The sequence below is a fragment of the Artibeus jamaicensis genome, unplaced genomic scaffold (assembly GCF_021234435.1).
Source record: "Artibeus jamaicensis isolate MK-2021 breed Jamaican fruit bat unplaced genomic scaffold, CSHL_Jam_final contig_465, whole genome shotgun sequence".
In the NCBI taxonomy this organism is placed as follows: Eukaryota; Metazoa; Chordata; class Mammalia; order Chiroptera; family Phyllostomidae; genus Artibeus; species Artibeus jamaicensis.
In genome coordinates, this window is record NW_026521843.1 from 35,323,877 (window position 1) to 35,337,427 (window position 13,551).

At 47.6% G+C, this 13,551-nt stretch overlaps 1 protein-coding gene across 5 annotated transcripts in view; it reads left to right on the plus strand.

Annotated features, from left to right (window-relative positions):
• SPTBN1 (spectrin beta, non-erythrocytic 1) overlaps positions 1-13,551 on the plus strand; it is a 191,169-nt gene that overhangs the window by 113,931 nt on the left and 63,687 nt on the right. For 4 of the 5 annotated variants that reach the window (XM_053666939.1, XM_053666935.1, XM_053666936.1 and 1 more), the window contains one exon: positions 8,096-8,247. The exons of the other annotated variant lie outside the window; for it this stretch is intronic. In XM_053666939.1, coding sequence (XP_053522914.1) covers positions 8,096-8,247 — 152 coding nt within the window. The remainder of the gene's footprint in view (positions 1-8,095; positions 8,248-13,551) is intronic. 5 annotated transcript variants of the gene reach the window in all.

Consider the following 13,551-nt stretch of genomic DNA (forward strand, 5'->3'; position numbering starts at 1 on the left):
GTGTTTTGTCCATAAAGTGGGTTAAACTGTTAGGAAAAGCACTTTAACTCAAGTTCTATTTATATACAAATCAGCAAACATAAAGGCCTCCAGACGAAACCAGCACAGGGAGGCCTTCAGTCAGAAGATTAGTTTCCTTCCTTTTGCTGCCTCAAGATAACAGTTTGATTCTCTATTATCAATACAGCCAGTTGCCTGTTTCCGGTTTCCTGTTCTGTGTATTTTGCATGTTGCCCATGGGAAATGATTTATTTATTTTTTCAAGTTAAGGCACATATGGGAACTCCACCCTACTTACTATAATCTTTTGTTTCGAATTATAATTTTTTTAACAACTCAAGAATTGAGCTTTAATGGATGCATTTTTTTAAATTAATATAAATTAAGTCTTTGTGACTATTGGCCTGTTTGGGTCATGTTAAAATAATGCTATAATTACCACACCTTTACGTCTTCTGCAGCTTTACTCTACAAATGTGCGGTGGCCATTACCCAGAAGCAAAACAAAACAAACAAAATGTTGTCATACTTATATGTTAGCTTTGAGCCCCTTTTAATCTGAAAGACAGGACCACAAAATTGCAATTTTATCATTTATCAGAACAGTTGCAAGAAAGAGCTCAGTAGTGAAAGATCTTTAGTGTCGCACATTGATAACAGTTAGCTACTTAGGGCCCGTGTATGTGATTTGGGATTTCTTTCCTTGACAAGTTCAGTGGAACAGCCAGTAGCAGTGGGATTTATTGAGAGCCTATGTGTTGGGCACTGGAGGTTTGCTGATTGCTCAACAAATGGTTATTGTATACCTACTACCAGGCATACGCTGAGTCTCTAAACAAATACAGAGTTAAGTTCTCGGAGGCAAGTGTAGGCCAGCTAGTTGAAGAGGTAGGATTCGGGATACATAATAAAAAGGCAAGAGACCACATCCTATCAAATGAAGGCTTATTGGAGAACTGATCTTGACCTGGGTCTCAAAGGAAGGATAACAGAAGAGGAACACCTTCCAGGTGAGGAGACTGGTGTAAGCAAAGGTGGAAAAGAAAAGGGAATGCAGGGGTGTCCAACCTTTTGGCATCTCTGGGCCACACTGGAAGAAGGGTTGTCTTAGGCCACACATTAAATACATTATGACACATAATCACAAAAAAAATCTCACCATGTTTGAAGTACATTTATGATTTTGTGCCGGGTTGCATTCACAGCCATCCCGGGACACATGTGGCCCACTGGCTGCAGGTTGGATGCCCCTGCTGTAAAGTGAGAGTTCAGAACGTAATGAATAAGGAGACCTTTTGCATTGGAACACAAAGATGGTGTGTTAGGGGCCATCCCAGAGGAGTCAGGTGCCCAAGGAAAGGCTGCTTAGGACCCCAAGTGCCAGGCTCGGAGATCTGGGCTGTCTCATGGCTGGCTGGAGGCCATTGGAAGTTTCGGCACAGTGGCGTAACTTTGAAAACCCATTGTTTGAGGAAGATGAGTATGCCACTGATGTTTCAGGTGGGTAGGAATGGGCAAGGCGGCACCAGGCAGGGGACGCCAGTAATTGTTGGAGGGTGGGGCCTGAAACTGTGCTAGTTGTGAGCTTTTTCTTCCAAACACCCCAAAATAAACTGTTGAAATCATTCTCTTGGCAACAGATCCTGTACTGCTTTGTAATCTTTTGTAACTTCCCATTTGGTTTCCCCAGCTAGACTTCTAGTTCATCAAGGGCTAGAGACCTTGTCTTAGACGTAGTTCTGCAATAAGTATGCACTTTGTAAATATCAGAGCTTATAAATGCTCTCAATTCAAGATTAGGATTAGTCCTCATCATCTGGCCGCACAGAATTTTCAGTTTGCATAGACAGCTGTGATGCATTCGTGGGACGGCTGCTGCTTCGTCTCCTTTTGATCTCTTCTCAGCCTCCACCCTCGCACTCCTCTCCTACCGTGGACCCAAGTCCAGGCCTAACTTAGCCATGTGTCCACACAAAAGCTGCACAGGATTGCTTAAGATAGGCCATTGTCTTCAGCATAGCTAAAGATGATCCTGACAGAAAATATTCTTGGGTTACACCAACAGGTTCTGGCTGTTTGAAAAGTTGAAGAAAGATTTGTTCTTTTAAGCCAGGTATAAATTCAGTCGGTGAGGGAATAATGAATGTTTCTGTATTTCCCTTATTTTTCCATCCAGAAATGTTCCATGCTTTCAGACCTTCCCTCATCCCTGGCTTCCGCCCCTGTGCGCAGCCAGAGCTGTGGCATATGGTGAATATGGTTGCATTTAGCACTCTGTGGAGAGGGCGCTGGAGAAAGATGCTGTGCAGTCATTTCCATAACACAGCGCCCTCCTGTCCATCAGAGCGATTTCTGTATCCTGTAGCTTAACTCGTGCTAACACAGTGTTTCCAGTTACAGCAAGTTCTTCAGAGGAATTAATAAATACCAAAGCACCATAGTCTTCCAGTGTTGATAACATAGTCATTCCCTAAAAAGAGAGGAAGTCGATGGTGTACTTCCAGGAAGGGGTGCTGTGGAGAAGAGATTCACAGCACTTTCGTTAAGGTTAAGCTGATTCTCTGTTCTAAATGTCTCATCCTACTTCTCTAAGAAATCCTGTGAAAATTTTGAGGTGTTCTATCAGAAACACAAGACAGTGAATCTAGAGACTTAGATGACAAAGTGTAGCCAAGCATCCTAATCCCTCTTAACCTGACAGAGCAGTGGAGAAGGCAGAGGACCCCCAGGGGCAGCCAGCAGATGCGGCCCGACACGCGCTGCTGGCAGAGACACGGGGCAGCCCTTCCCCTGGCTAACTCTTGTGTCCCCCTCCACCTCCCCACGAGTTTCTGTGCAGATCTGGTGAGCTCTGAGGAAGTGCAGCTTTTGTTCAGCTGCGAACAAAATGCTGTGATCGCAGGCATGCCATCTTACAAAATTCTGTGTTTAGGAAAGGACGCCGTAATAGAATTTTACTTACAATTCACTCCTTCCATGGATCAGAAGCAGACACAGATGCTGAGGGAGGTGTTTCCATTCACTCAGAGTTGGGTTTTACTCACCTGCTTCTCCGGAATTCTCATTTTCCAGGTAGTTGACTAGAAATTCACCTCTGGGCCTGTGGAGCTAAAGACTCAGCTGGCTAGATCTTAGAACCACTTAGAACCACTGTGGTTCTCAGGGTTCCAGGGGTATTTGGATAGAGTTCAAGGCTGTGGGAAACTTGTTTTGGGAGGAGCCAAACCTGGGAAGCCAGGTCCTTCCCAACTCCCACCCCTGCACTGACACGGAGACCACCTCACCAAGCCCCCTTCCACAGAAGGCTGCTGGTTCTTTGGGCCCTTTCTTCTCTTGGTCGCCCTCTTTTCCACGCCTGGACTTGCTGGCGCTGCAACCTTCTCAAGCCCTGGCTTGGATCGGCAGGTGTGCAGTGCTATACAGGCTGCTGAGAGGCGGCGGAGTCCTCAGGGACCACATGGTGAGAGTCATTGCAAAGAGGGGTCACTGAGCAGGGGTTAAACCTGAATCTTTTTACATGGAGGAGCGAGGAGACCTATTTATTTATGCTAAATAAATAGGATATTTATTTCTGTGGCTTCAAAGATGGAGTGAGCCACTGTGGGCCACAGAGAGGGGTCTGGTCTCAATGGAGAGACGATCCCAACATTTGGAGTCACCCAAGGACTGGAGCGGACCCTTTGACAGTAGGAGTTGGATTAGGGCGGTGAGATTATGGGTGATTCTGTATCTTGTATCATTGAAGCATGGGCCTTTTCTTCCCTTTGTAATGTGCTGGAAGCATTACTGCATAGTGATGGAGAAGCAGGCTTTGGAGCCAGCCAGCACCAGTAACTAGAGGTGCCAGTTCCTGCCTCATGGAATAGTGATGAGGATTGTGAAGCCCGTATATTGGTACCTGGGGCATAGTAAGTGCTCAGTGAATCCTATTATTAATTTAATAAAAAAGAATGAACAAGTCATTTTCTTTTTATACAACTATTAACCTCTTGCCACACACGTATAGTTTTCCCTTCTCTGGGATTTTTAAATAGCTGGCCCAGGGGCTGTAGGGGATTTTTTTTTTTTTCCCTTTTGAAAGAAAGGTGAGTCAGGTGACTTCTTAAGGCTTGTTACACCCTGAGATTATATGAGACCCTGATGCCTGATAAATTTCTCAAATGCTTTGAACTAATGAGAATGCTACCTTGCTGGGGGGGAGGAGAAGGCACTAATTTAATGAGCAGGTACAGCAAGCCGGGCACTTTGATGTGCACTTCTCCCCCTCTCGTTTAATGCCAGAGCAACCTTTAGGTGAGTCCCTCTAAGTAAATTTAATTTGGGGGTGGGGGGCAAGTGCAGCTGAGAGATACTCACAGGGAGCAGGCCTGTGGGGTATCCACTCCTTGGCACACCACCTACCCCGAGTTTTGGGCAGGGCCAGGCGAGAAACTGCCCCAGCGTCAGGCTCGCCCACAGTCATCTTCTTGGGAGGAGATGCGAGTGTGATTTGGTTTAATTAACAGCAGTACGAGGCCCTGAAAAGAAAGGTAAAGGGAGAATGGAAATGGTGTGGGGGACAGAAAAGCCCACTGCCACACCAGCCTGGGTGGAACCTGCCCCAGGTTCCTGCTGCTCCTGCCACGGCTCCTCTGCCTTGCAGGGAAGCAGCAGGTCCTCGGTGCAGCGTGTGGGCCTGAAGGCAGGGCATTTCTGCTGCCTCCAGCCAGCACTGCACACCAGCAGATTCGAAAGCCCTTGATGTGGGTAGAGAGAATAATGAATAACACCCCAAGTTGGCTGTCTCCCTCTGGGGTGTCCTTCTCTGCCAAGTGCAGTCTGAGACACTGAATGCCAGCTGCAATTGGTGTGTGAGCCCAAAATGTCTGTACCAGGGTTTCTCAACCCAGCTTGGCACTCCTGACATTTGGGGCTGGATGATTCTTTGTGGGGTCCGTCCTGGGCACTATGGGACGTTCAGCAGCACCCCCGGCTACTACCCACTAGACTGCCCCCAATCCTGACATTCAGAAGTGTCTCCAGGCATTGCCAAATGTTGCCTGGGGAGCAAAATTGTCCCCAGTTGAGAACCACCATTCTAAACAACCAAATTGGCAAGAAGCTTGTGGGGGCTCCCTTTTCAGTCACCAGATTTGCTCGTACTTGTAGAACTAGAAGTGGTTTCTCTTCCTTCTGCTACTCCCACCTGCTCCTCACCCAGCTCAGGCACAGTGACAGCAGCTTGAGCCTGGAAACAGCCTCTGGACTGCCTTCCTTTGTCTGTGCCAAGGCTTCTGCTCCTCCTCAGGCGGCGGCTGGCCTAATCTGCCCCAGCCTGGCTGGGTTGGGATTGCAGGCATGATGTCATTGTGCCTTCCCAGGAAGGGAGGAACAAAGGACAGAGTCCCCAAGGACAAGCAGCCTCGTCCTCAACTGGGTTGCCGGGTAGATTTTTTCCCCCTTTTCCTTTCCCTCCTTCCGGCCTCCAAAGTGTTTGTTGTTCACCAAAGGATCCATTGTAAGAGGACACAACCAAGCTGGCTGGGCTCCGTGTCTCCGTCTCCGGCTGAGCGCGTTTCCTGCCCCTCGTGTGTCACGAGAGTGTGGAACCTTGCACGCCTTTTCCTGTGTGGCAGTGTGAGTCCAGGGAGCTCGGACCCTCTGTGATTTCTGCAGCACGCGCACGCTGCCTGGAGCCGGCTCCTGAAACTGAGGAGAGGAGACGAGTGGGGAGCAGGAGAGAGGGCTGAAAAGCAAGCCTTCTTTTATTTTAATTTTTAAACTTCTCTTTCTCCTCTTCCCACCTTCCTGGAGTTTCTGAGGGCCACAGCAACCCTGGGGAGAGCCCTCTTTGTACAGACCCGCAGCCTGCTTCACTTCCACTCAGTTCCCCCTGCTCCCCCCATGACCTCTGCGTGCCTCCCGGTGGGGTGGGGGTGGGGAGGACTCTACTGTCTTTTGAAGCAAATCCTCAGGATCTCCTCATAAAGGAACCTGTTAATTCAGAACCTGAAAGAAGCCCGGTGTTTCTGTAATGTGAGATTCACCCAAGGGGTGACAGCGGGCTGAGTAACACATCGTCGTGTGCGTGTTTATTTAGAAGCCACCTTAATCCAAGCAGGTTTTCATTTTGATCGCGTTCCCTTGATAGGCTGGGTGTGGTAGTGACTTCGAGCCCCAGAAACTTTAATAACAGCCTAGGATACCCATCAAGGGCTTAGTGAAAGACATTTACAACTTTAGTGTAGCACATAAAAGATATTTTTAAAAATTACTTGACCCTAAATACACGTGAACTGTACCTAGGAGAAACCTAATGTATCTGCATGTTCTGATCTGGACTGGCTCTTTCATAATAGCCAACCTTCGGCAGAAAAAGAAAGAAAGAAATGCATCTCCCCGTGGCACTGTTGTAAAGTTACCATCCATCAGGGTGATTGTGTGATTAATAATGCATGGGATCTTTTCTGTGTGACCTATCACGATGTTATTGGTGCAGCTCCTTTTTCAGTCTGCGGCGTGTCCCTCTCTGCCTTTTTCTTTTCCCTCCCAGTTCTGTGCTTTCTGATCCTTTGTCTGTTTTTGGTCGGCCTTTGTTTGTGGGAAAAGGCCCTTTTTTTTCCCTCTGGACAGGCTGTTCCTTTAGGGAAAGGTTGGACCGGGAGGAGCTGCTGGCTGCAGCAGGTGGCCAGCTGTCTTGGCAGAAGCCCCTGGCTGCCTCACCTGCCAGGTTGGCAGCAGTAAAGGCTCATCCCACGTCGTCTCTGCCTCCCCCCACTCCCTCGCTGCACTGGGATGGATGGAGGCCTCAGCAAAACCGTTTGGGCAGACCTTCCCATGATGCTCTGGCTGGCCTGGAACCCGGTGCACCCAGGCCACCTAGTACATGCCCTGTCCGGAAGGGTGGCTTTTTAGTTGTTACCCAGTGGTGTTGACATACATAAGAAGTTGTTACGGTTTACCCACTTTATTTTTATAGATTAATGCATGAATATCTTGGTGGGTTTGGGCTTGCACTGGAAGGAGTAGGACTCGGGTCCTTTTGGTGTCAGTTCATGCTCTTGGAACTAGAAATGGGGCAAGTAACTGACAGAAGGGTAACTGTAGAAAACCAGAAGTACGAGTTGGGTGGGTCCAGACCACATTCCCAGGATTCCCATTGAAAGTCTTCAGCAGCCTGCATTTAGAACATTCTTCAGAGGCAAGAGGATTGGAAGGAAGCCTATTTGTGTGGGATGTTAAGGGCCAGTTCTAAGCAGATGTGTCTGTAGAGTATTATGCTTTGAATTGAGCAGAACTTCATCACTGAGGCTTGGAGAACTTACTACTGTTTGCCAGATGACTTGGGTGTGCAACTACTACCCTTTAGAGCGTAAACTGACAGTCGCCTCTTCAGTGCATGGTTGAAGTTTGGGGATGATAGTTGTCTACTCATCTTGTAGAAGGAGACACTGAATCCAGTATCTCAGTACCTTTTTGGCAAAACCTTGGGCTGAGGCCCGACTCTTCCAGTGCCTGACCCAAATCTCTTTGAACTGTACCATGTTGCCTGTCATTTTCTGCCTTGTTAACGAGGCTTGGGACTTAGCAGGGGAAGGGGACGTTGCAGATCAAAGTCACGAGTCAGTTTATCTTATCAGGTGATACCTGGCAGTTTGTACAGGGAAGCAATTTCTGAATGTCTTTCCAGCCTTTCTACCCCACGTCTTTCCGTATTCCGTGCGCTTCCCCGCACTCACTTTTTGAACAGTAGCCGTAAGGCACATTAGAGACTTTTATCGGTCAGCCGTTGTGGTTTTGGCCTGTTGGGCAGGATCACAAAGGCCCTCGCTGTAACCGCTGTGCCCTGCTGCCTCTTCAGTGGAAATGGGAGAAATGAAGTGAATGAGAGCATATTCTGCTGGTGGTATGCTGAGGGGCTTACATATTCAACGAGTGCACAATTCCTATAGTCCCAGGGTGCTGATGGTGCTTGAGAGGAGGTGAGTGGAGGTTTCATTAGAGTTCAGGTCTGCTGTCCTTCCTTTGGCTGGGGTCCCGTGACCCTCCTGATGCAGGACCCACTCTTCTGCCTATTCTGCGGTTGGTGGTAAAGCAAGCTCTCCTCTGCTTACAGATGAGCGTGAAGCTGTGCAGAAGAAAACCTTCACCAAGTGGGTCAATTCCCACCTCGCCAGAGTGTCCTGCCGAATCACAGACCTGTACACTGACCTTCGAGATGGACGGATGCTCATCAAGCTGCTGGAAGTTCTCTCTGGAGAGAGGCTGGTCAGTGTTGGGATGTTGTTAAGTGTCGTGCACCATTGATGGGGGAATATTTTTAGAAAAATGTAGTGTGGACTCTTCCTCCTGATAAATTATACAATTAATGGTTGATATTTTTGAGAAGAACCACCTTGATGAGTGAGGGGAGCAGCCTGGGGGAAGCTCCTGTATAAACACTCTAAGTCCAGGTGATGTTCTTGGACCAGTAATGAAGTGGCCTCATTCTGGTAATTTGCGAGGTTGCTGCCTTTGCTCAGAGGCACGGAGGCTGGCATGCCCATCAAACAGGGCCTGGTGCTGGTGATCGAAGGGCCAGGCTGCGGCGCTGGCTGCAGGAGGAATCTGTAGCCCGCGAGATCATGGAATAATTTTAAATGTGTGTTTTATTGAGTCTCTGGAAAATCTGAGCTGCCGTGTTAAAGTGGCAAGAATTGAATTCAGTAGTCTCTGATGGGTTTTTTTTTTTTGCTTTCTTTCCTGCACACTTTTTATTTTGAGGGTGGAGGTAGAGGGAGAGAGGCTGGTGTTTTGTTGTATCCTTGGAAACCTACAGCTTCTGATGAATTCACAGTGCCTTTTTGGGCAATGGCGTTTTCAGCCCACAGTGAAAATTTTTATCCCCATTTTGTTTCCCAGAGCTACTGCTGCTCTCTCTGATGTGACTTTTTTCAAATGAATCTTAAACCCGAGGAAGCTTAAACCAGTCTCTAACTGACCCAACAGGTTTTGTCTCATCTTGGTTTGAAATGGATGCTGAATCCTACCAGAGCACATGCAGTTCCATAGGTGGTGGGTGGGACTGAGCCAAAAGCAGCCGCCCAGGGGCAGAGCCCCACATCTGTAGTGACATCACCAGGAAAATATGCTGGCGGTTGGCAGGGCTGCCAGAAAACCTTATTTTTAACTTGATCTCCACCCTGTAACTTGACAGCCACATGGTTTTGTGTGCAGATCGACCCACACACCTCTGAGCACAGGCAAGGGCCTGAGGTTGTTCACTGCCCTATTATTAGCCCGCAGACAGAGTTGCGCGGTGGAGCCTGGCAAGGCAGAGTCAGAGTTTTCTCTCTCCCTGCCCCTGCACTCAGGAACGGGGTCCTGTAAAGGAGGGTAGAGCCCTGTCTCACCTGCAGTGGGTTTTGTCCACGGTCTTCACTCCGCGTGCACACAGGTGTTGTGGCCTCATTTTCTTTGGAATTGTGGGACACACTAGGCAAACTAGGTAAATAAAGGAGGCTTCTGCCTGGGACTGTGCCGCTGCCTGGAGGGGTGTGTTGGGTGCTGGTGGGGGCAGCGGGCCCACATTCGGGCTAAGGCCGGTCATTGGTGGCATTTTCATTTGTTTTTCGAAGTGAGTCGTCTTTGAGAGCCCAAGCTAGAATTATTGTACTATCAACCTTTAAATACAGTTTTTGTGACCAGACTTTCCCCCTACCTCTTAACCTTTTTTTCTTTGTTAATGTTTAACCTAGTGTGATTGCTTACTAATTTTTGGGGGAATGATGTTTTGGAGGTAGCTTTTAAAGAAATCATGAAGGATCATGTGGCTAGAAATTAGTTTGAACATTCGTTTTTGTTCCAATAGGGTCCAGTCTTGCAGCCTGTAGGGAGTCAGTGTCCGCCTCCAGAGGTCCATAATTCTTTTACACCAGGAAGATGGTGTCCTTGATAATGTCCACATAACAAATGGGATCAGGCGCATCTCCCTTTTTTTCTTGAAAGTGGCAACAAAAATAATCATAGGGAGAAAAATGCAACCAACAAAGCATAATTCTTAGTTGTGTGTGGGTATTGCTGACTCCTCTCTTTATTTGCTGCTGGATATTTTTTTTCTTCCTTTTTTTTTTCTTTACAGTAACCCATTGACCTAGGAGTAGATGGGGAAGAGCAGGAGACCGCACCTCCTCCAGCCTCTCAGGCAGGCACTGCCAGGAATCCTGTTCAGCAGTGACAGCACTTTGCAAAAACCCTGGGTGTCTCTCTTACTATCCGTTCCTCACAGCCAACCCTGATTATAGGCTGGGCAGCCCGATTAATCTTTTTATTCTAAAAATAAGGATATCATAGAGTGAGCTAAAGCTCTTGTTCATTTGAACTGGGGATTTTCAGCCTTTTCCCCCCTGTGGCTTCTTTGGAACTTTCTGGAAGGGACACAAACCACTCTCCGCTGTTGGCTGCATTGGCTGCCAGGAACTCAAGTCGGAGACCCTCCCTGCAGGCCAGGGCCGCCGTGCAGGCTTGCCCCAGGGGATCCTTGCATAATCAGATTCCAGAACAAGGTGGTTAGAGCCTCCGGGCCTGGGTGAATTAGTGTCCACAGCTAAGCGTGTGTCATCAGATAACGTTTGGTTGGCGCCCGGCTTTCTGCACCAGTGACCAAATCCTGGGTAACATACACGTCTGCTCTCCATCGGAGCCTGTGTCAGCTGGCACTTCAGCCTCAGCACTTAACCACCAGCTTGTCAGTAGGTCGTAGATAAATGTTTACGATCTCAGAGTATCTAAGTTTATTAATAGATAGAATTAATAGATAGATTCTTGGAGGCAGTGAGGAGAAATTTGTCATATTTACTGAGTGAAATTCAAAGAAACATTAGTTAAATGATCCAGACAGTTCCAGCATAACCGCAGCCTGCGTTTTGGCTCAGTAAATTTCAGTTAAATCTGAACAGGTTTTAGGTAGGCATTTGGGTTATGAGGGCACTTGATTCTGATGTGCTGGGAACCCTCAGAGGGCAGAGGTCCCCACCTTCGGGCCTGGCTTGGCCAGGATCTGTGTCTGGAGCAATGAGGAAACTGAGGCTGAGCCAGGAAGCCACTGCTACGTGGGATTGGGTTGATGGCAAAGAAACCCATTCCTTTTCAGTTTTTCACTCTGAAATTACTGTAACTCTTCATTAAGGCCTCTCTTTAAAATTCCCTGATAAATGTGAACCCACCCTTGACGTCAGCATCAACTAAATGGGTAAAAATCGCGGAACCTGTGTGAAGCACTTTGTCATTGAAACCTTGGCCAGATGAGAGTGGGACTTCAGGGGTGAAGCTTTATTCCGTGGCAACACTGACATTTGGAGGGAGCAGGCCCTCTGGCAAAGTCGTGAGGCCGTGGCTTCGGTGACAAAGTGGAGCCCACAGGTCATAACCCAGGTTCGAAGCTCATCTGTGCCTGTGCCCTTTCCTCCATGGGCCTCAGCAGTGAAGAATGGTTCTTAGTAAGAAGGCCCATTTCCTGCCTTGCTCCTGCCGTACTGAGCCCGAGCCTCTGATGGAAGGAGGGCCAGGTTTTTCTGGACACCTCTGCCCACCTCCCAGCCCTCACCAGTTTCCAAATGCAGACACCACTGGTTTTTACTTGACTGTTGTTTTCCTGGTATTCTGTCTTACTCCGTTAATCCATCCCAAAGAAGAGGAAGGGCGGAACAGTTTTTTGTTTTGGGTTTTGTTTTTTTTTTCTGCTATGGATAATTCCAAAACAGGCTGACCTAGTTGGAAAAGATAGATTTACTGTGAGATTTGATAAGCCTTAAATCCCACTTTGAACTGCTGTGAGTGAGTTTTACATAAAGCTTTTGTTAGCATAACCATACTGGTCTGTATTGTTGTTGAAATGGGTTTTGTGGACTGGCCACAGAACCTACATGTTCTGTGTAACATCGTTTGTGTGGGAGGATCTGCTTTTGTTCTCAGTAACCAGCCACTGAAGAATGTCCCCATTAAATTGTGGTCTAATTGCACAAATGTGAAAAGTGAATTAACAGTAATGGGTATCATATGGTAAAGTACCAAATGAAGGGCCCTAAAGCCCTAGAATTCAGAAGAGGAAACATACCTTCTGGATGTGGTGTCAAGGGACACTAGTAAATAAGTGGGGTCCCAGCTGGACCCAGGAGGAGAGGTTCAGGTATGGATACAGGGGCCGAGCGTCAGCAGCGATGAAGAGTGGAACGAGCATTTGGGATGGGTATTGCGGAGGAACCAGTGTCAGGAAAGCAGCCTGGCTAAATGGGAGCTTGTTTTGGAAGGAGCAATGATGGTGACTTTAGTAGGTATTGCTTTTGGTGTCACACATTATCTCATTTTGCTCTCATAGTTTAATGAAGTGGACAGTTCATGTTTTAGAGAGAAACAGAGGCAGAGTAACCAGGGTTTTTCCCAAGGCTGGTATTACTAGTGAAGTAATAGAACTTGGGCTCCAGCCCACTCTCCTGTTAGTCCCCTCCTTGGCAGTGGGTCCCAATCAGTGAGGAGCTGGGCAGGAATTAATGGAACACAGGGTATTGTTCCCTCATTAATTTTAATTGGGCAAGGATCATTTATGCTCTTCTAAAGCTTAGAGTTTGATGTGTGGAGAAGTGTTTGGGGACTTAATGTGAAATGAGTTTGGCTATATGTCGTATTACAGGAGATTTTGGAAATTAGTGCTTCTCATCCTGCCCTGTATTAAGTAGAGGGATGTGTGTAGTACAGATCTTTTAGGAAGTTACTTTGTAGTAAATGTTTGCCACAAATACAGGTGAGGGAGTTTTTTAGCAAAAGCAAGACTCGAAGCAGCCTAGGCACATTGCAGGCCTGATTCCCCACAGGAGAACCTGTCTGTGGGCATGGGTCCTGTGAGTCTCCAGGTGGGAGCTGGGCCCATGCCACGTAGAACGGTCTCCCACATCTCCCCCCTTGTGTTTTGTTAGGACTGCTGTAGTTTCCACAGAGCTTGCTGCTTGCTGGTCTCCCACAGGATCCTGGGAAAATAATTTGCAAATAGATCAAAGTACGTAGAGCATTATTATAATCAGCAAGCAACGAGTGGTTCGAAAGATCCATTCTCATAGTAAGCCCATCAATCATTGTTGAGCAGTAATGATCAAATAGATAACATTCAAAGAACTCTGAGGCCCTATTTTGAGTCAGGGTCAAATAGCTAAAGTGCCACAAAACTTTGGGGAAACAAACTCATTTCAGGCTTGGATCCATATTATTTAAATTGAGGGTATTAGCAAAGCAAGTTTCATGGGATTTGATGCTTTCTCTTAGGTCTGATTGCCCTGGGGAACCTACCCTTTCCAGCACAGGGCTGCACCCACCTCTGGCATTATTTCAGGCTTAGGTCAAGCAAGGAGTACGGTAGCCAAGAAATTGGAGACCTCTTGCAAACAGAATGAGGACTCAGGCTACTTCAGAGCTAAGGGGCAGGGGTCCATTATCCTCTTTTTTTATAGTCCCCCAAGTCCTTCCCTGAAGGCCTCCATGTGATCGTGCCTGTCTTAGGTTGCCCCTCCCTTGAGGGATCTCATTGACTAACTGACCCAGCAT